The sequence below is a fragment of the Nesoenas mayeri genome (assembly GCF_963082525.1).
Source record: "Nesoenas mayeri genome assembly, chromosome: 3".
Lineage (NCBI taxonomy): Eukaryota > Metazoa > Chordata > Aves > Columbiformes > Columbidae > Nesoenas > Nesoenas mayeri.
In genome coordinates this window covers 104,674,712-104,694,603 of record NC_137544.1, presented here as the reverse complement: position 1 = coordinate 104,694,603, position 19,892 = coordinate 104,674,712, and the positions used below count along the sequence as shown (strand labels likewise).

Here is a 19,892-nt window from a genome sequence, read left to right as displayed (position 1 = left end):
AGAAAAAAAAAGGTTCTTACTTTCAAATAACATACATCTGAAGTTAATTGTGTGCATCAAATCTTAAGGTGAATGAACCATGGAGAATTAAAGACTTCGGAAGACTTGTAATCCTCTTCAAAATTGCCTGACTAAATTGCTGACTTGATTTAGCAGAAGGAAACCTACATTAAATAGCAAAGAATATTAAAAGCTACCCAAACAGTCAGTCCCGTAAGCCTTGGGAAGACACATGGGCCACAGCAGCATGGTGCAAATTCTTGAAGCCTGGAGTGCAAGACACACATCACAGAATCATAGAATGTCAGGGATTGGAAGGGACCTCAAAAGATCATCCAGTCCAATCCCCCTGCCAGAGCAGGAACACCCAGATGAGGTTACACAGGAAGGTGTGCAGGTGGGTTTTGAATGTCTCCAGAGAAGGAGACTCCACAACCCGCCTGGGCAGCCTGTTCCAGTGTCTGTCACCCTCACTGTGAAGAAGTTTCCTCTCATATTTAAGTGGAACCTCTTGTGTCCCAGTTTGAACCTGTTGCCCCTTGTCCTATCATTGGTTATCACCGAGAAGAGCCTGGCTCCATCCTCCTGAAACTCAACCTTTACATCTTCATAAACATTCATGATGTTAGCCCTCAGTCTCCACTTCTCCAAGCTAAAGAGACCCAGCTCCCCCAGCCTTTCCACATGCCTACAGATTTTGAAGACCCAAAGAATCTTATTCAGTCCACTAGTTCTCTTACATCTACCCATCAGCTTCTCTGCTCTCCCTGTGCATTTTCCAGTCTCCTCAACCCCTCTCTTACTGCCTCCCCTTATCTCCCCTCTCTCTGTCATCTCCCTCCCCCCATCATTCATTCTGGCTTGGCTGCCTGCCCTGTGTTGGCCGATGCTGCATCTCCTCCGCTTTCCCGCTGCCCATCACTTGGCAGCCACCAGTGTCCTGTCCCAGCAGAGCGTGAGATACCTGGGCAGCGAGCATGACGTGGGGCTCAGCCAGCTCAGGAGCAACCAGATGGCATTAGCCACAGGTCCAAGCCAATCACAGCTTCTTCCAAAACAAATGAAGGGGAAAAAAATGAGATGGCGTTAGCATGACATCATTTCTGAACCTGACTGTAGCGGCGTTTGTGCTGTTCCTCCTGTGGCGCACATCGATAGAAATTGAAAAGGCAAAATTGCTCAAGGTTTGAGAGACCTCATGGCTCAAGCAAGACCCAGTCTACGTGCAAAAGCCACCAGCATTTCCATACAACATCATTAATAAAAATACCAGGAGCCATGCAATAATCGATTCTCTCAGAACTGACACATTAGCATGTTGATGAGGATGCTTCCAAATGCTCTTTTAATACCAAAACCAATGTAATTCATATTTAGGCTCCGGATAATACTCCCTTTTCATTTGCTCCTGCCTCAGTTTTTCTGTTGACCTGTTACTTCTGTCACTGAAATATCAATGAGAAATATTCAAATATCAAACTGTAAAAACACACCAGTCCTAATGACCTAAACCACAGATCAGATCAATTAAAATTCGCAATTAGATAAAAATAAGAAAAAAATATCCTCAGGAGTTTTTTTGCCATTACTGTTGTTTTTAATAGTTTTGATAGAGAATTCTTGCATGGACACACATCTAGCTATCAGAACCAGTGAGTGGATATGGCGATATAGTGCTACCATATCTGAAACCAGGACTCAAGAAGCTTATATCTTTTCTGTACATTTTAAAGAGGCAGTTAGTCCAGACTTCTAGGACATTACAAGACTAGGCCAATCCATTTGTTAATACTGCACACTTAGTCCCTTCTTAAAAGTACAGATTTTACGGATATTTTAGGCAAAACGCTTTAATAGATGCCCTTGTCTTACACAAATCCCCAAAGCCTCAAACACAGATAATGCATATCCAAATGCCTTCACTCTACAGAACCTGAAGCAGAACAATATATTCCTCAAGAAGTTTTATACCTTTAAAAAGTACTACATAGGGATATTAATTTGTTTTCGTGAATGAAAACTGGAACTTTAAAACCATATATTTACATTTTCTTTCCCCAAAAAATCATATTTTCTCCATTAAACTAAGGCAAATTAACTACTTAGTGAGAAATTAACTCCCACTTGTACTACTGTGAACTTAGGTAGTTTTATTGCTGCAGGTTTTCAGTGAGGTACCACCATCAGAGACAAAGAAGCATTTTTAGTCAGTGTAGTTATTGCTGTAAATGTCCAATCTCAACACACAAACTCATAAAGGAGGTAATCGATAACAGCCTTTGCAAAGCACACTCAACTTGCTACAAGGAGTTTGACCGCAACACCTTCTAGTTACGTATCTAGTTATGCATCGTACCTACTGCTTCTTAAGAAATGCTGGAAAGCCAAGATGCAGCAGTTACAATACCACCATTTCTATTAACTGTGTGACACTGGGTGGCTACTGCCATTTGCTTCTCATCCCACCGTTATCCAGCTGGTACATATGAAACATAAACCCTTCCCTCTTCCTTACCGTACATTTGAGGTTTACTTTGAATGAGGAGATCCACTTCCATGATACCGTACCCTTACAATTACTGAAAATAATACATCTGCCTCCATCAAGTAAGTTAGGAAAATGTGCTTTAAATAAAATTAATAAATAAATAAAGCTATATTTTCTTTTTCCCAACAAGTTACTCCAGCTTCTACCAGTACTACCACCCAGATAATAATCCAAACTATGGAAGCTGATGGAGTTACACAACCATAAAAACAGTGAAGACATGCACCCAAGCCCATAATTTTATAGCACAAATTATTTACTTGAGTTTTTATCTGGAAGCCTGTCTATCTTCCATACAACAGCCCTGTAGGCACTCTCGTATTTTGCTGTTCCAACCGAGACTTGTATTACAGGATCAGATTCAATCTCATGTAAGGAGCCAAGGCATGCTCTCCTATTCATTTTTGCTTTTAAGGACTTCTGCCGTTGGAGGTTCATGGTCCAAAGTGCTTTGACCCACTGTGTGGGAACAGGAAAGCGTATCATAACATTTTCACAGTATTTCACAGTGGGCAAACGTGTTGGAATCAGAGCAGCTGAAGACATGTTTATAAAAGCCTGAAGTTCCACGCATGCCCCCTGAACAACTACCAAAGCCTTCACAGAAAAGGGAAGGTCTTGCCCATTATACAGTGTCCTGAAACGCATCAGTTCCAGCCTACAGGCATCTGGGGGCGTAAACTTAATAATTCGCGATTGGTCGAATTCCTGCACTTTGACACAGTTATGGAAATGGCAATCGAGAATATCGATCCATTTCTTCTCCTCCTCCTTCTCAAAGTAACGCTCGTCCCTTTTCTGGAGCTCCAGGTCATTCAGGGTTAGAAAGCAGTCGGCATTTCCATTCACGAAACACAAGCAGTAAATGTGTGTGATGACGGCACTTTCTACGAGTTTTCCGTCCACCTTAGTGACTTTCCCCCAAAAGTTATCTACTATCTCCAGAGTCATTTCCTGCTCCTCATAATTCCTCTTTTGTCTAGAAATGGAAGGAAGTTTCATCAGCTCTTCCTCAACCGTTACAAGGAAATCAATGAAGTCATTATAATCTGTGGTACCCAGCTTTAACATCTGCTCAACCTCTGGTTCATGGGTCACTTCTACTTTGGGATGATACCTCCTTTTCTCTGTGTAAGACACGCACTCAATCTTCACTGTATGGATTTTTCCTGAGACATTATAGCTCTCTAATTTGGGTTCAGACAGCTTGCAGTGTGGCTGCAGCTGGAATTCCTTGAAAGGTTTCTCCAGGCCCTTTTCATAATACATCTGCAACACACCTCCAGCTAGGACACTAAGGTAAATAGGGCCCCATTGCCGAGATGACATCATGTTCTTCTTTTCGGGAATCCTCAGCATGAATGGCCACCCATCCGCCCTCTGGCTCCTGAAGAGGCTGTGTGGGACAGCCGGGGCGAGCTTGTGCCACGCATGGGCGCTGGGTTCAGGTGGGCTTCCCATGGCATCACAGCTGTCAGCTTGCAGGTGTTCAAGCCTCTCGCAGATGTAGCTGAAGGAGCCCTGGTTAAGGCTTTTCTGATCGTGGCAAGTTTCTTTGTCTTTAGGGTAGCAGATGCTCTTGTCAAGTGATTTGTCCTTCCTGTGCATGCTAACATTAGCTGGTGATGTGCTGAGTGAGACTCCTTCCTTCCAAAAAGGACTGGAAAAAGCACAGTCACTCTGGAAGTATGGGAAGCCCCCGTGTGCTGAGGACAACTCTTCTAATTCCTCACAGCTTCCTGGTGGGTTAGGGCTTCCTTCATCTGTTGATTTGGAAACCAAAGTCTTACCTGGATGGTCATTAGGTGAGGTGTTCAAAGGAACGCTGCTGGGTTTCTGTGAGGTTAGGGATGAGCAAGTCATGGGTGATGGAAGAAGGTTAACGTTTGGTGGCCATTCAGGGATGGGATAAAGGATGTGAATCCCAGGTTTTGGGATGCATGGACTTGGTGGGTATTCTCTGGTAGGTGTAGTAAGTGGAGAGTTGCTTGGGGGTCCAGGGCTTAGGTAGAAGTCAACTACAGGAGATGAGAGCGGAGTGCTGCCTGTAGAAGATGATCTACTTGAAGACTCATGCATGCTAGAGAGATTGAGTTTAAGGCCATTGGCTTTACAGCTACTCTGATTATCAACCGATTTCTGAGGCGACTGGAAGAGTGGCTCATCATCAAAGGTGACCCAGTTTGCCGGATTTGTGGAACACATCTTGTAGGAGAAACATGAGGCACTTGCACATGTATCACCCGCAAATTATCTATGAATAAACAAGAGACAGTCGAATTAAATTTTCTTGAAAGACAAAACAAAGAAACCCAACCCTTAAACCACAAAAAGCTTAAAACATGCATGCAGTTCACAAATCCAGAGTACTTTGTATTTTACATCTATAATCTCAGACAGACATGTAGAAAGAACAGAAATGGCCCATGCATCCCTGCTGCTGTCCTGGGTTGTGGATCCAAGGGAGATCTAAGCTTTGTGGGCTATTCAGAGCACCTGATGTTTGAGGCCTCTGGATCAGAGAGAGCAGAAAGTCCCCCAGCAGTACAGGACCGCTTGTGTAATACTTTCTACTATAATGCTTATCTGTAGCTGAAATATAGAGAGCTTTTCTGTACTAGGCCTCTGCTCCAGGTGAGGTTTCCCCTCCACCCCGCCATTAAACAAAACAGTGTTTTACTATGAATGTATGCACTGATATGTAAACGCTCACTGTATCCTCATGTAAGAGATGTCATCCCTGAAGTTATTCCTCCCCACTGCTCCTGACTAATGAGGAAGCAAGCAGTAAATTGCTAATGACGGAGGAGGAATTGAGTACAATGAAGCACCACAAGGCACAGTTGCAGCTGTTTCCAAGAGCAAAATTAGAAGGATGAGGGGGGATTTTTTTGTTGTTGTTGACAATCTGTAGCCACTCAGTGCTGACAGCAAAGGTACACATGCTACAGCCATCAGGGCAGCACCAGTGCACAGAGATAACATGTCACTGAGGGGACAGTTCCTGAGGTCTGTCCAAGGCAGACGCTCCCCTCCTGTGACGGGCACAGGCGATGGGGCAGTTGCATGGGCATCCCCAGGTGAAAGGCAGCAGGGAGTGTATTGTAGCCACCAGAACTTGCTCACAACTTGTAACCTGCTCCATGCTGCCAGCTGAGGTGCCTCCTGCCAGCAGCCAAATGTGCAGATCAGTCCCAGCTGCTTTCCAGACCTGGGCAGGAATCACTTCATGTCAGTTCCTTCAACCCTGGCCTACGCTTTTAGGGACCAGACACCTCAGAGTAAAGTCAGAGAGGGGCTGGAAAAGCATTAGACTTTATTTATAGACAAGAAAGAGTTAGCCCTAAGGAGTGATACATCCCCATTGAAGGGTATAGTCTACAAGCGAACACCAGAGATAAAACACTGGTGAAACTCAAGCCAAGGCCAAGTAACAACAAACACATCTGCTAAGCACTGAACTGGCTGGTGGCCTGGAAAAAGTACAGGACTTTAAACAAATTAATAAACTACACTTCATCAAATAAAGTATCTTTGGTAAAGGGCTTGGCTAGATGTCCTCTAAGCAGGCCTTGCAAACAGTAAATAATTGATCGTGCCTTTGTGGTTTTAAATCATGCACTGATATGTAAACGCTCACTGTATCCTCATGTAAGATATGTCATCCCTGAAGTTATTCCTCCCCACTGCTCCTGACTGATGAGGAAGCAAGCAGTAAATTGCTAATGACGGAGGAGGAATTGAGTACAATGAAGCACCACAGGGCACAGATAAACATCGTTCATTTGAAAAAGGTTATTCTTGTTATGTCAGAACATATTCACATTTGCCTGAAAGCACAAGGCAGGCAGAGTTCATGCAGACAAAACCACCTGCATATACATTATTCCATTAATTAAGGTGAGGCAACAATGTCTTAAAGCCATTCCCCTTCAGGCACAGACAGCCATAGTTTGGCTGTTTATTAATTGCATGGCACTATAGCATATAATAGCATAACCACAAAAGCCCCTCTTTATCTGTAGTGTTTAGAGAACAGTTTGTTTCTAGAGATGCTGAAGTTCAGCCAGGGGAACTCTTACGCTACGAGTCATTATTTTTAGTATTTCCCCATTATTTCTTGGACAGTTTATAGCTGTTAAGAAAGTACCATAAACGTGGCACAGCCCGCGCACTCTGCGGCCGAGCAAACAAGAGCTCGCATTCAGAAGGACTCTGGTCCTTCATTATTTTTTGAACCCTCGACCTTTTTGTTCAGTGAAAATATTTGCACTATGCTAGTTATTTTATAAGCACTCTCCTCTCCGCTTATAGAAAGAGAGAAAAGGAGCAAACAAGTTACGACTACCACAGCTCAGACACACACAGCTACCAGTGTATCCTTCACCCGCACAATCACTTCATCAAAATAAAGTGTAGCAATGCAAGGAAAAATCACAGCTCTCTGGTCTATAACTTGGGTATCATTTTTTCCTCCCATTCCACACCCTTCTCATCCTTTCCCTCTGGTTGCTGGCAGTGCTCCTTCAGCAGTATATATTGATTATTTCTACATCGGGAAGCTTCAAAGTTGTCAGATCTTGCTTCATCTTAACGAGCCCCGTGCATTAACAACAGCTTATGCAACGCGAACGCGGAGCGCGGCTTCTTCTCTAACAGCCAGGGCTGCGGGGCACTCTGCAAATAGAGAGCAGCGGGAAGCGGCCTCAAAGGCTGCGACTGAAAACTCCTCCGGCATTTGCAAGAGGGAAGGGACCACCAGCGAGAGAGAAAACCGTGCTGAGCCAGGCGACAGGGCGCCTTTGTCCCCAGAGGGGCTCCGGGGCCATGCAGGGGTTGTGCGTGAGGCGCTGCAATCGGTACAACCACAGCTAGGCCGGAGGGGCGAATCACAGAACATCGAGATGTGCCAGTGAAAAAGAAAACATTAAATGGGAATGTAAGTAAATGCAAATGTTGTTCACAGTAAAGAACACATTCCACAGCCTGTTTCCCTTTCTTGCTAAAAAAGAAGTTTTTCAGCATCCTTGATTATTTCCAGATGTTGATTTCCCGCCCCCCCCCCCCAATGTCTGTTGCTATTCACTTTTTAAAACGTGATGTTACAGGTTATTTGCCAGGGTTTTTTTCCCATTACAAAACAAAAAGATGTTTGAAATTCACCTGCCAAATATTTAACTTCAGCCAATAAATGTCTATGAAGCAAACCACTTTGGCAGATGGAGCTCTCATCTGCAGTTACAATACCCTTTGCATACCTGTCAGAGGCTGTAGCTTTCACCTTTCATTGCTTTTCCAGAAACGTGTTTGGGTTTTGTTTGGTTAGTTGGTTTGGTTTTTTGTGTGTGTATTTTTGCTTTTTTTGAGGGTTTTGTTTTTTGTTTGTTTGTTTTTTATGATGCTGATGCTAACAAAAACACACATGCAAGAAGTTAGTGTTGAAACAAAGAGCAGTTCCCATTATTGCTCACTGATCCCCCAAACAGACTGCTAGGAATGGAGGGAAAAAATCCAAACGGGTCTTTAAAAGTGGTTTTTATAATGTCATGCTAATAAAAGGAAATGCACCCACTCATGTATTATGGACAGCACCATTACTCTAGTATCAAAGAAAAAAAAACAGTCTTATGCTACTTTATGTAGTTTGTTCTCTGATGCTTTTACATCTGCACAACATCATAAATTAATCTTTTCTCTCAAGTTCTTTTTTGCTCTAAAAAGTGCTCCCAAATTCCTCCTCAAGAATTAGGACATTCTTCCTTGAAACTGCAGTAACCTCAGACTTTAGGATGGATGTGTTTTGACTCCAAAAAGCTCCCAGGGGACCCATGTAAATGTAACCCAAATGTTTTGGGTAAGAGGCTCTCTACGTTATGCACATAACGTCACATACATTACACAGCCCATAACATTTAAATTACAAGCACGTGTGATATCTTGTTCAGATATACGACAGGAAATACCATTTTTAGAATACGGAAACTGCAAACAAAAAGGCTGGCTGAAATACCAGTTGATCCTAAATCCATCTATTCCAGCGAACCCAAAAGCTGCAGCTCATCTCAATTCATCTTCTTCTGCCTGAAAACACTCTTCTCATTTATCAGATTAACTCAGTCCCTCAGCATCTAATGAACGGTAGTTGCAGCTTAATTTCTTCATTTTAATACCTTGAGGATATAAGCAAGAGAAATCCTATCCTATTGTTGAGAGATTTTATAGGCTGTAGCTATTACTGGGTCCTTTGTTGCTTTGAAAATCCCAGATCAAATCTGCAGCGAAAATACTGTTCAACTTTTGTGCCTTGCTGGGGAATATTGTTATCTCTGCCTATGGTCAAACAGTCGTAATAACTTCCTACTTGCTCCAAGGTGCAATTCAAGGTATTGACTTTGGTACTTTTATCCAGATACAGCCTGTTTGTCAGCTAGCTGAGGATGCTGAGTTGTCACCCAGCAATGCCCCTGACAGTATGGCCTTGTGTTGCCTCCTCCATGCAGGGAAGCAGCAGCATGTGAACCAGCTCAGTGTGTGACTGAATCCCCGAGCACCCCACTACCAGGATCTTCCCTGACATTTGGCACCAGCTAAGCCCTCCAGCACATCCTTGTGGATATAAACACAAAGGTCCTTTTTTTAAACACTGGAGGAGCGTGGGGTCGGTTTGCGGGGAGTAGCAGGGAAAGACCTCCCTTCCACAAAGCATAAAGCAAGTGAATGTAATGTTTAATGCACAGTACTCACATTCCAGAATACACAGAAAAGCATAATTTTATAAACACATTCCTTATTGGCTCTCTAACTACAGCCGCCATTGTGGCTTCAAACCTACTAAGCTATATGTCCTCTGAATAAATTCTCTTCGTAACACTTGAGCACATATCTTACATGTGCCACTTCCATGGTGAGGTCCTACTGGGCAAATATCAACCTCACAAATTGTTTCCAGCTCAAAAAAAAAGCAGGTTCACCTACACATAAAACAGTTTTGTGACAAAACAGTTAAATAATCCCTTCAAAATAAGCTGAGCTCTTCACACAAGCTACTCCATTTGTGGACAACACCTGGATGTTCTATTTCCACCCTTCCAGAATGTCTATGCACCCCATATGCAACTGCACAGTGTACTTCTAGGAACAACGTCAACCATTGTGCATAGGCTGAACAGAAATTTAACGCAAACCCGTGCATAAATGTTGCAGTGAAGCTGTCCTCTAACTATACCACATGAGTTATTACTGTTTCTTGTACAACTATGTAGACAGTTCTTTAAGCATTTTGCCATAAAGTGCAACAGTCTCACAGGAAAGCACAAATTCTCTACAGTTTAAGCAATAAAGCACATATGGTATATAAAATACTCTAAACATTTGTGAGCCCTTGAGATATCCAAGTAAAATATGGTAGATTTATCTCTGTATTTAACAGCCATATTCTTTTTTTATTACTTAAGTAGGCAAAAACTTGAAGAATACCTTATATGTAAAATACTGCTTGATTTATGTTGATTTGCCTCAAATTTTATTTTAAGACTACATATGGCTGCACTTTTGTTTAACTCTACTTGATGTCTCCTAGACCAAAAAACAATGTTCTCCAACCTATACCCTTGAAATAAACACAAGCAAAAGGCACAACTGTCAGGAAACAGGAATTTCTTGGCTTTCGCTTTTATTGGGGATATATACAGAGATTAATTCTCCCACTGCATTACTCATTTCATTAGTTTTAGAAAATAAGGAACTGTTGTAACAGTCAAAAATATACACTGACTTCAAAGTGTAACGTGAACTTATATTTACATTGCATGCTCTCTGGGACATAGGCACAGCTGGGAGAAGTTCAGAGCTCGCAGCTGATCTGTTTAATTTGGAATTCCTTACTTCTGGCCCCAAGAGCTGGAGGAATTAAAAGCTTTGAGCTTTTGACAGCATGCACGTCCCCAGAGCAAAGGCAGACGTAACTCATGCAAACACCTCTCACTATTACTCGAGTCTGCCTTGAATCAAAGGGGAGTTTACAAATAAGCTGGTTGGTACTTGCATGCTCAAGCATGAAAAAAACTAACATTTTTAAGGGCACCAACAAAACACTTCACAATATGTTCCCAAGCAGAGGAAGCGTTTCCTTTCCTCTCTGGGGAAAAGGATATGGCAGAAGCTGAAACAGCTGAAACAGCCTCTGGAGAGGATGGTGTCACACAGTTTGGGACGTGGGGACTCCCAACCACAGGACCACAGCAGCGACGCTCTCAGCACGCAGCACCAGAGGGATGCTACACAGAGGCGCCTGACCAAGGAGGTCTGAAGAAACGCCAGCTCCTCTGCCTCTCAGAGACACTTCTCATGCTTTAAAGGCTGCAGCAGATGGGAGATTCACACAGGAGGAAAAACCTACAGGAAGGTCTCAAAAGAAAATAAAAGCAGCAGTGCTGTCAGATTCACATCTCTGATGACTATTCTAGCCTGCTGGGCTGTGGTTGAAGTGGGTATTCTCCAAAGAAGTAGCTCTTCTTCTTATTCACAACAGAAAGAGGTTAGACAGTGAGCACCTTCCAATTTATATGAAAATTTAGCATGGCTATTCAAAAAAAATCCCATTTTTGCCATGGAATAATCACCCAAACCTCAGCTGCTATGCACTGTAATTAAACTCCTTTTCATGTCTAGATCCTTTCTAAGAGACCTTCCCCAACGTTACTCAGATGTGAGGTCATTTCAAAGCTGCCTCAAAAAGACAACAAAACTGCATGCATGACCGGTCTTGTGTGTAACACAATCAGCTTCAACCCATCTCCCCATGTACTGCAAGCCCTGATTCCCACACCCTCCCTCGCCCTGCTCCAGCATTCACAGCACCACGGGTGAGTCAGTCCAGCCTGCTCCTTCAGTGTTTTCTTAGCTAGGAACAGAAATTAAGGCAGTAAAGCTTAGTGACAACATTTTACTGGAAGTGCCTGTAGGATTTTACAGGGACACGCCAAAGATGCTTTCTACAGGAACTAAGAGATTTTCATAAATCACTTCCTCACAGTCACCTGGGATCTGCAACACCACTCCTTTCCAGGCTTTTTTGCAGAGATCATTATCATAAATGGAACTTTCAGAATGAGATGAAATAAGCATATAGACAGCTAATTTAAGTGTCATTGGGAAAGATACTGGAATGGAGAAAAGAAGCTGCTCTTGAAAGTCACTTAACAGTCTCTCCATCAGTGCACGCAGCCAAGCACTGAGCTGCAAAAAACAGTAGTAGTCTTCTTACTCTGAGGCCACCTTGCTCACCTGAGGGGAATTATAAAGTTACTTGCAGCAATTCCTATAGTGCTTGCTGTGACATAGTCACTATGCAGGCACATTACAAAGCACATGAATCAATGAGGGCAACAGCATGGAGAAGTCAATCAAAAGCCAGTCTCCAGCTACAAACCATCTAAGGATCACAGGCTTGAAATGCACACTAATATATATATAAAATTTTCCCAATCCACAGCTACATGTAACTGTTTTGTTTCAAGAAGATGCAATAACATCACCAACTCTAGATAATTATGCTGGTACCAGAAACAGGTACACTTATAACCTGTTATGGTTGGGGTGGTTTTTTTGTTTTTAAATGTAACAAAAGTGACAACAAAATGTGCTTGTCTCTGGTATATCACCAGGTCTAACCACAAGAATGGCAAACACCAGTACTCAACACAAGTCTAACCATGTTTCTTGCATCCATCAATTCTATCTTCTCAGTCAGTTCCTCTGGAAGAGTCTCATCTCAGATGTCCAGCATTTTCCTGTCAACAGGTGGATTTTCTGTCTTGGAAGGTGACAGGCTGTGCCAGGTCTAAGTAACGTATGTGTGGTAGCACGTGCTCCTGCGCACCTCTGGATGCCAGGCTGGTGACTGAGCCCGTAGGACAGGCTGTACCCATCATTGTGCTCCATTTGCTGGCACATGGGATGGTCAGGAAAAACCTTGAGAGCACTGAATCTGCTGTCAGAGGCAGCACAAGCATTTCTACTAGCTCAAATTAAAACACCAAATGTTATACTGAACACCTTTAACAGAAGTAAACTTGCTTTGCTTGGAAGAAATAATAAAAAACATTATCAAATCAATATTAACTATGTGGTCTTTTTGTTTTCTGCCTTCCTGGATATCACAGTGCCTTTTCAGACACACCACTTGTGTGCAAGATGTGATTTCATCTTCTCAAAACAAAATAGTTACATGTAGCTGTGGATTGGGAAAATTTTTTCCTTTTTTTTATTTTGATGTTACAAAGTGCTGGTTGCAACCTTGCGATCCTTAAATGGTTTGTAGAAATCATTTTTAATTAACTTCTCCATGCATATGCGTGTTTCTCTCACGCAAACAACACACCTGTCCAGAGGCCCTTCTCCCTGCAAATGAAACCCCCAGTCAGCAGACTGATGGGCGACGAGGAGGCTGTGGAGCTGTGGGGAGCAGCACGGGTGCACCCCAAAATGTGCTTCTGCTCCTGGTGCCATCCAGTTCGCTTGGCCAGTCCCGCTTTATCCTGAGCCGCGCTCCTCTTCAGCATCACCATAGTGACTGCATAACTCATGGTCCGCAGGCAGATTTCGGAGACCCAATGCACAGTCACAGAAGAGTCGCCTGTAAACTATTGACATTAGCTGGCATTTTACTGTACAGAAGGTTTGGTGGGTTTTTTTTTAATTAAAACAAACAAAACAAAACAAAAACCAAACAACAAGCCCTCAGCATAGTGCTTTGGCCTGGAAGAGACAGGAAAATAAATCTATTTTTATTTAAAGTACTTCTGCAGGTCACTAAGTTAATGGAATGTTAGTGCATCTGCTGAAGCAACTTTAAACTATGTTTAGGAAACATGTTATTAGTAGGAATGCAGAAACATCCCACAAAAGCCCTCTGGTCGCAGCAGCGCTGCAGAGGGCTCTGGCAAGGAGTTTAACATCCCAACCCCTTCCTCCTCCCCTCCCCCTGACTAGAGGCAGAGATTTATGCCACCAAGCAGCAGAAATGCAGTTACGGGTGGCTGTTCCACCTCTGTACAAATCAACAGCCTTTTTAATTTTTTTTAGGATTAAGCAGCCCTCTGGATGAAAAAAAAAAAAAAGGCCTGATGGTTTTGGAACACGGATCATGTCAAAATACTACACTGGTCATGGTCAGAAATGAATTTAAACCTGGTCCTCTGCGTGTGCTTGCAGTGTCCAAGGAAAACGGTGGATGAAATGCCACAAAGAACACACAACGCAAAAGTACACTTCAGAAACTCTTGCCACGAATCTCAGCAGTGAATAATAAAAAGTAGGGAAGCTAATGGAAATAGGATCTTTAGAATTTTCACTGCACAACACAATACACTTCTTTTGTTGTTCGGAAACGGGTTTTAAATCCTCATTTAAATCTGTCTCATGCTTCAGTGCCCAGTAAACATCACTAGTACCTTCCCGAAGACTAACAGCTATTAGCAATGTTTTCTGACAGACCGACTGTCTCAACTGCAGATACTCCCCTTCTCCCTGCCTTAAAGCCTTATAAGAATACCAGCACTAAAGAGAAGGGGGGTCACTATTCATCCTCCTTGTTTATTTGTAGTGAGGTATTTTTAATAGCAACTGATGACAGTTGCATCAGAAAGTATAACTCATAATGCCCAAAAAAAGCCTCACTTGAGTTCTTCTCCAAAGGCTTTTTAAGACAAACATGTGGGCAGCCTGGCTTTCTGAAGCAAGACACTCCAGCTCATATTTACACCAATCAAAAACATAAGGAGTGCTTGACTAGAGGAACTTTGTTTACCAAAACATGAAGTACGACACTATGATAGTGCATCACTATTCATGTAGTTGGGTACATTTCATGTTGGAGTTAACATTCACACACAGAAAAACTTAAAAGTCATTTGCTATTTAGAGATCTGGATTTGGGCAGCGATATCAAAAAGCTGGGCCATTAAGGTTACAAATCCCAATAATTTTTAAAGTGAGGGAAAATAACATTATTTGTGCAGGAGGAGATGGGGAGAAGGAGAATAATGAAATCTGAGCGTGAAACAAGGATCCCGTACCTGCCTTCGGGCGGCATTTCCCAGTGGTGTGATCTACAGCTCTGACCTCCAGCCACACTCCCTGTGGCACAAACTTCATCGGTGCTCAACTCCCCCTTGTTACAGAGCAGTGCTGAGCTCTCCTCTGCTCACACACATCCCCAGGAAGGCAGCTCATCTCTCCTTGTAACACTAAGCCACGCAAAGCAATGTTTTGTCTTCAGCTACCTTAGTTTCCTCTTCTTTTACACACATAGAAAAGCCTCAGCTTCCACACAGGGAAAAGTGAGTTAACAGTAAAATGAATAGTTCGTAATTAAAAGCCTCAGGCTCTGAAACTTCTGTTCCCTCCTCCCGAGACAGTCATTAGCACTCGCCCAAAAAAAGCCAAGTCCAGTTTGCAGAGAAATCAGAGAGAGTTTCTGGTGTGCTCCACCTCGGAGGAAAAACATCCCTGCTGGGGAAGGTAAGTGTAGACTTCTGCAACTTGAATTTTGCTGGGCTCCTACAAAACACCCTGGTCAGCATGTTTCCAGGCGCATTTCAGCAGTGCTCTTATTTGCCAGAAATACCAGAACACCTACACCTTAAAAAAAAATCCCACACCACACTCACGGAAAGTCATTCCTTCAATGAGTACTTGTTTAAAACCAGACAGTGAAAACCAGAAAGTGAAAACTTTTGGCATTCTTTCTGGCCTACAGTATGCTTGACAAAAACATCTCTAGAGTTTGTGCTAAGGGTATATGTGGTTAAGTGTGACCTAATCATTTCAGCACATCCTTCTGCATCCGCTCCAGTTGTTTTCCCAAAGCCCTGCGCCCCGCTGTATGTACAGGAGGGATTTCTGCAGCGATCGTTGCAAACACCGTGAGCCTACACACACACTTTAGCATTAGCTGAACCACTAGAAAATATGAGAAAGGCTCTAGGAATTCATTTCACTTCAAGTACTAAATGAAAAAACTTCTCGCTCGCCTCGGTCTCCTCCCTAGCAAGGCAAAAGACCGGGGAGCTGGATCCTGCGGGATGCCCGGCACCCAGACCCCACCGGTTTCCACAGCGGTTCAGAGCTCCGGGTATCCCATGCAAAGCCATCCCCGTTTCACCACTTCTACTTCAAATTTAATCATTAAAAAAAAAAAAAAAAAAGAGGGAAAAGAAAAAAGAGGAGCAAGAAGGGGAAGGGAGGAAAAGGGGAAAAAAAAAAACCAAACAGGGAAAAAAAAAAGAGCTAAATATACACTTTTTAGAAACCCCTTCTTAATCAAAACAAAGCAGCCCCATCCACTGGCCCATTTCACGCCCGGACTTCTATCTGCGCCCCAACTACCGGGAAAATTCCACTTTTGACCGAGCCCCTCCCGCGCCCCGGAGACCCGCTCACCGCTCCGGACCCCGGGAGCGGCCTCCCCCGGGGCACAGCCGGCCCGGCCCGCCGCCCCCCGCCCGCCCCAGACCCTCCCGGGCCGCTCCTTACCGGCGAGTCACCGCCGCGGCGCCGCCACCAGCACCGCCCGCCGCCGGCCCGCCGGGGGGCGCTGCCGGGCCGGGAATTAAGCCCCGCCCCCCGCCCCGCCCCCTGCCGTGCCGCTGTGGCATCCAGGCGGCAGAGGGGTGGGTGTCGTGTGGCGGTAATGGGAGCTACAGCAGCAGAGCTGCTTACTCGTACTTAGAGTTAAGGCTGCTTTGTGTGTGCATGTAGTTGTAACTAGGACCATAGGGAACCGACAGGCCTGTCCTGCCCTTCCACAGGTCAGGAAAGGGCGGAGCTCATCACTCAACCAGCCAAGAGGTGCGGAAACAAAAACCATAGAATGTCGTGGGTTGGAAGGGACCCACAAGGATCATCGAGTCCAGCTCCTGTTCCTGCATATGGCAACCCCACAGTTCACACCATGTGTCTGAGGGTGTTGTCCAGTCTCTTCTTGAACACTGTCAGGCTTGGGGCTGTGACACCTCCCTGGGGAGCCTGTTCCAGTGCTCCTGCACCCTCTGGGTGAAGAACCTTTTCCTGATGTCCAACCTGAACCTCCCCTGGCACATCTTCCTGCCATTCCCTGGGGTTCTGTCATTGGTCACTAAACAGAAGAGATCAGCACCTGCCTCTCCTCCTCCCCTCATGAGGAAGCTGTAGCCGCCATGAGGTCTCCTCTTAGTCTCCTCTTCTCTGGGCTGAACAAACCAGGATGGACAAAAGCAGCAATTGACAATGACTGATGGGCACAGAGCTCAAAGGACAACTCTTCCTGGGAAAAACTTCAGTTCATTCCTTCCTAAGCTCACTTCTCCTTCAAAAGTTTCCTCTGGAGAAGCCTCACAACTCTAATGAGGACAAGGGCTCCAACATCTCTCTTCAGTTGTGCACCCTTCCTAGGTGTCTCTCTGGTAGCACTGTGCTGGCTGGAAAGCCTGAGTAGAGCTTCACAGCCATTTAGTTTATATCAGACATATAAAGCTGCTGGTTTCTTTGAAAATCTTAAGCCAGGAAAGGGACATTTCAAATTAAAAAAAAAGTACCCATGCCTTAATGAAGATGAGACTCAGCCCCTGGGAAAGAAGTCTATGGGTAGAAGACCAGCCAGAAAAATCTGTTACTGTTGTCCTCAAGAGTAAGAGAATATGAGGTGCAGGCACAGAGGGGTGAAGAAGGGCAACCTACTGAAAGACTAGGACACCTATAGGCAAACTACCACTGTCTTGTGGAGATGGGGACCTCTTGGGTAGCACGCTTGGAAGAAGCATGTGGGCATCCTCCAGTGAGGATACAAGACACTGCCACAGGACCGAGGTGAGCCAAGGCTGATTTGTTATGGGGTGAGAAGCTGATGAGACTGTTCTACAGGTTCTTATGCTGTCAGAAAGTCATGACAAAGCAGACAGGCTTTTCTGGAAATTGAGTAGAGGCAGGCTCCAGTAAATTCAGTGGTGTAAGGTGGGATCAGCAGTGGCCCTGAAAAGCACAAGACAGCAAAGATTTCTGTCAGCGCTGAAGAACAGCATTTCCAACAGCACCCTACAGATCTCTTTAAAGCATCACTTCTTTTTCTTTAAGGTAGGCCATCAAAATCGCCAAGGCTTCCTAAAAATACAGCAGATCTATGGACAGACCAAGCTGCAATGTGAGATGACCAAGTCCAGGTCAGGTCTCACCCTCTGTTCACCCTCTGCAGAGCCCTCTCGGAGCAAACACCTCCCAGCTCCAAGACAGGACAGGTTATCTCCTGCTTCAGAGTTCCTCTGGCAAGAGGATTTCCTTAAAATAAATGCAGCACAAGGCTTGGGAAATGGCTTAATTACCAACAGGACAACACAGTCACATTATCTTAAGTAACAGAAATTCCTTCTTATCTGTTACACTAGAGTGCACCTCCGAGAGGTGGCAAGGACCGCACACAAAGTCTGCTCCTGAAAGGACAGAACACGCAGATGGTATGGGTAGGATGAAGAGGGCAAAACCACCCACCAGACCCTCCAGAGTGTTCCCAGGGGCATGGACCAGAGCCACCAGGGACTGTAGATACTCCAGTTACCCATATGAGAAGCAATTGATGGTGGTGACAGCTCACTTTGAGTGGTGAGCTCCCATTTCTTGTCTAACACCTCCAAAATCCTTCATAAAGCACCCGGTCCATTTTAGCTCCACTGCTTTTCTGTGATGTTGAACTTTCCCTGGTATTTTAAAGAGCATAAGAAGGGATGTGCTTTCATAAATTGCTTTCTTTTGTCCTACTTATCATCTCACCTTTTCTCTGAAAATGAAGCAATCCTGCTTCTTTGCCCTATGCATGGGAAATATTATTCAGGCTATGTCTGCCTGCATTTGCAATAGAAATGTTAAATAGAGGTTTCCCAAAAATAAATTCCTCTGTAAGCTTAATGCCATTATAAGAATTGCACTAGGAAAAAAAAATAGTAATTCTTAGTTTAAAAGATTCAATTTTTGTCATCTTAATTAAAAGAAAAAATCCAGTGCCTAATATACTTATCCAGGTCTTTGTTCATGAGTGTTTATCATTTCAAACCAGGCAAGATACTGGTTGTTTAAATTATGCTCCCAATGAATTTTACATTGGTAACACATTTAACCTGAGGGCTACCTGCCAGCTTCTGACAGAATGCTGCTGTTGTTCACATTCCCTTTTCAATGTGACATAAGGGACAGCAACAGCTCACACACGAAGGATCTGAGGATCTCCTACAAAGGCAGGAGAGGGGAAAGAAAGGATAGTGGCCTTTTCTTCTGATAGCCCAGAATTTTGTCACCATCACTTATTCTGTAACTTTCAAGCCAGTGAATCGTTAAATTTCCATTTCTCTTTCTTTAAATGTGTTTCTTCAGTACTGGCACCTTGAGGCCTGCAGGCCGGGATGGCCAAGCCACAGCACTGGCAGCAGCGGGGTCGGGAGCTCCATGAGGTACCAGAACCTGATCCCAACCTCTTCCCTCTGGAATTCCATCCTAGGGAGCCCTGTGCCTTCTCCCAGGACACACTCAGCCTCTTAGCAGAGGGGCCCAGAGGATCAATACCTTCTGTTTTGTCAAAATACCAGGAAATTAGAAATACTTTCCAATTTCTAATATTTTCTATATACTCCAAAATGAGTCCTTCAGACTCTGATGTACTCCTGCACAACATTCCACAAGTCTTTTCCCTGTTAGCTTCCACATTAGCCCTGTCTAATGGTTTTCAAGTGGGAGAGGTATTAATTTCTCTTCTCCCCTTATCGAGGTCAGCATTTGTCTAAAACTTGGTCAGATTTTTCCTTTGCTGAGACAAGTGTATATACATTTTCAAAAGAAAACTCTTCTTCTCCAGTAAACTCTGCTATACTTTTCCTCCAAAATAATTCAGTGCAATAGAAACTCTAGCAGCAGAGAAAAAAGATTGAAAAAGTGATACTGAAATTTAAAAGCCCTTAATATAATTTGACTTTATTGAATAGGATATGCAGGACAAATTAGAACTATTAAAATTATTTCTACTGTAAATGCAGTTTGAAGAATATTTTACATACAGTATTCTTTATTGCTTCAGGCAATTATTAAGCTCATTCAACATATTACAATGCTAACAAAGTCAGTTTACGTTGCTGACTATGCTGATGTCAATATGATTTGCAGTATATTACCCTTCTTATAAAATGTTGACTGTTTATGAGTATTTTGTCAAAAGTTAAACCTGTCAGTTCATATCTCACTATAAACAAATATTCTTAATTGGAGACAGAGGAGCACTCATTTCTACAACTATTTTAACTCTTTACTACTTTACCTTTTATTTTAG

At 43.7% G+C, this 19,892-nt stretch overlaps 1 protein-coding gene across 1 annotated transcript in view; it reads right to left on the bottom strand.

Annotated features, from left to right (window-relative positions):
• The window catches only part of LOC308038695 (stonin-1-like), a gene marked incomplete at both ends in the record, with an annotated part of 34,584 nt that extends 29,831 nt beyond the window's left edge, over nt 1–4,753 (bottom strand). Inside the window, one exon of the mRNA XM_080341470.1 lies at nt 2,809–4,753. Within this exon, the coding sequence (XP_080197596.1) occupies nt 2,809–4,753 (1,945 nt within the window). The remainder of the gene's footprint in view (nt 1–2,808) is intronic.
• Nucleotides 4,754–19,892: the final 15,139 nt, after the last annotated feature.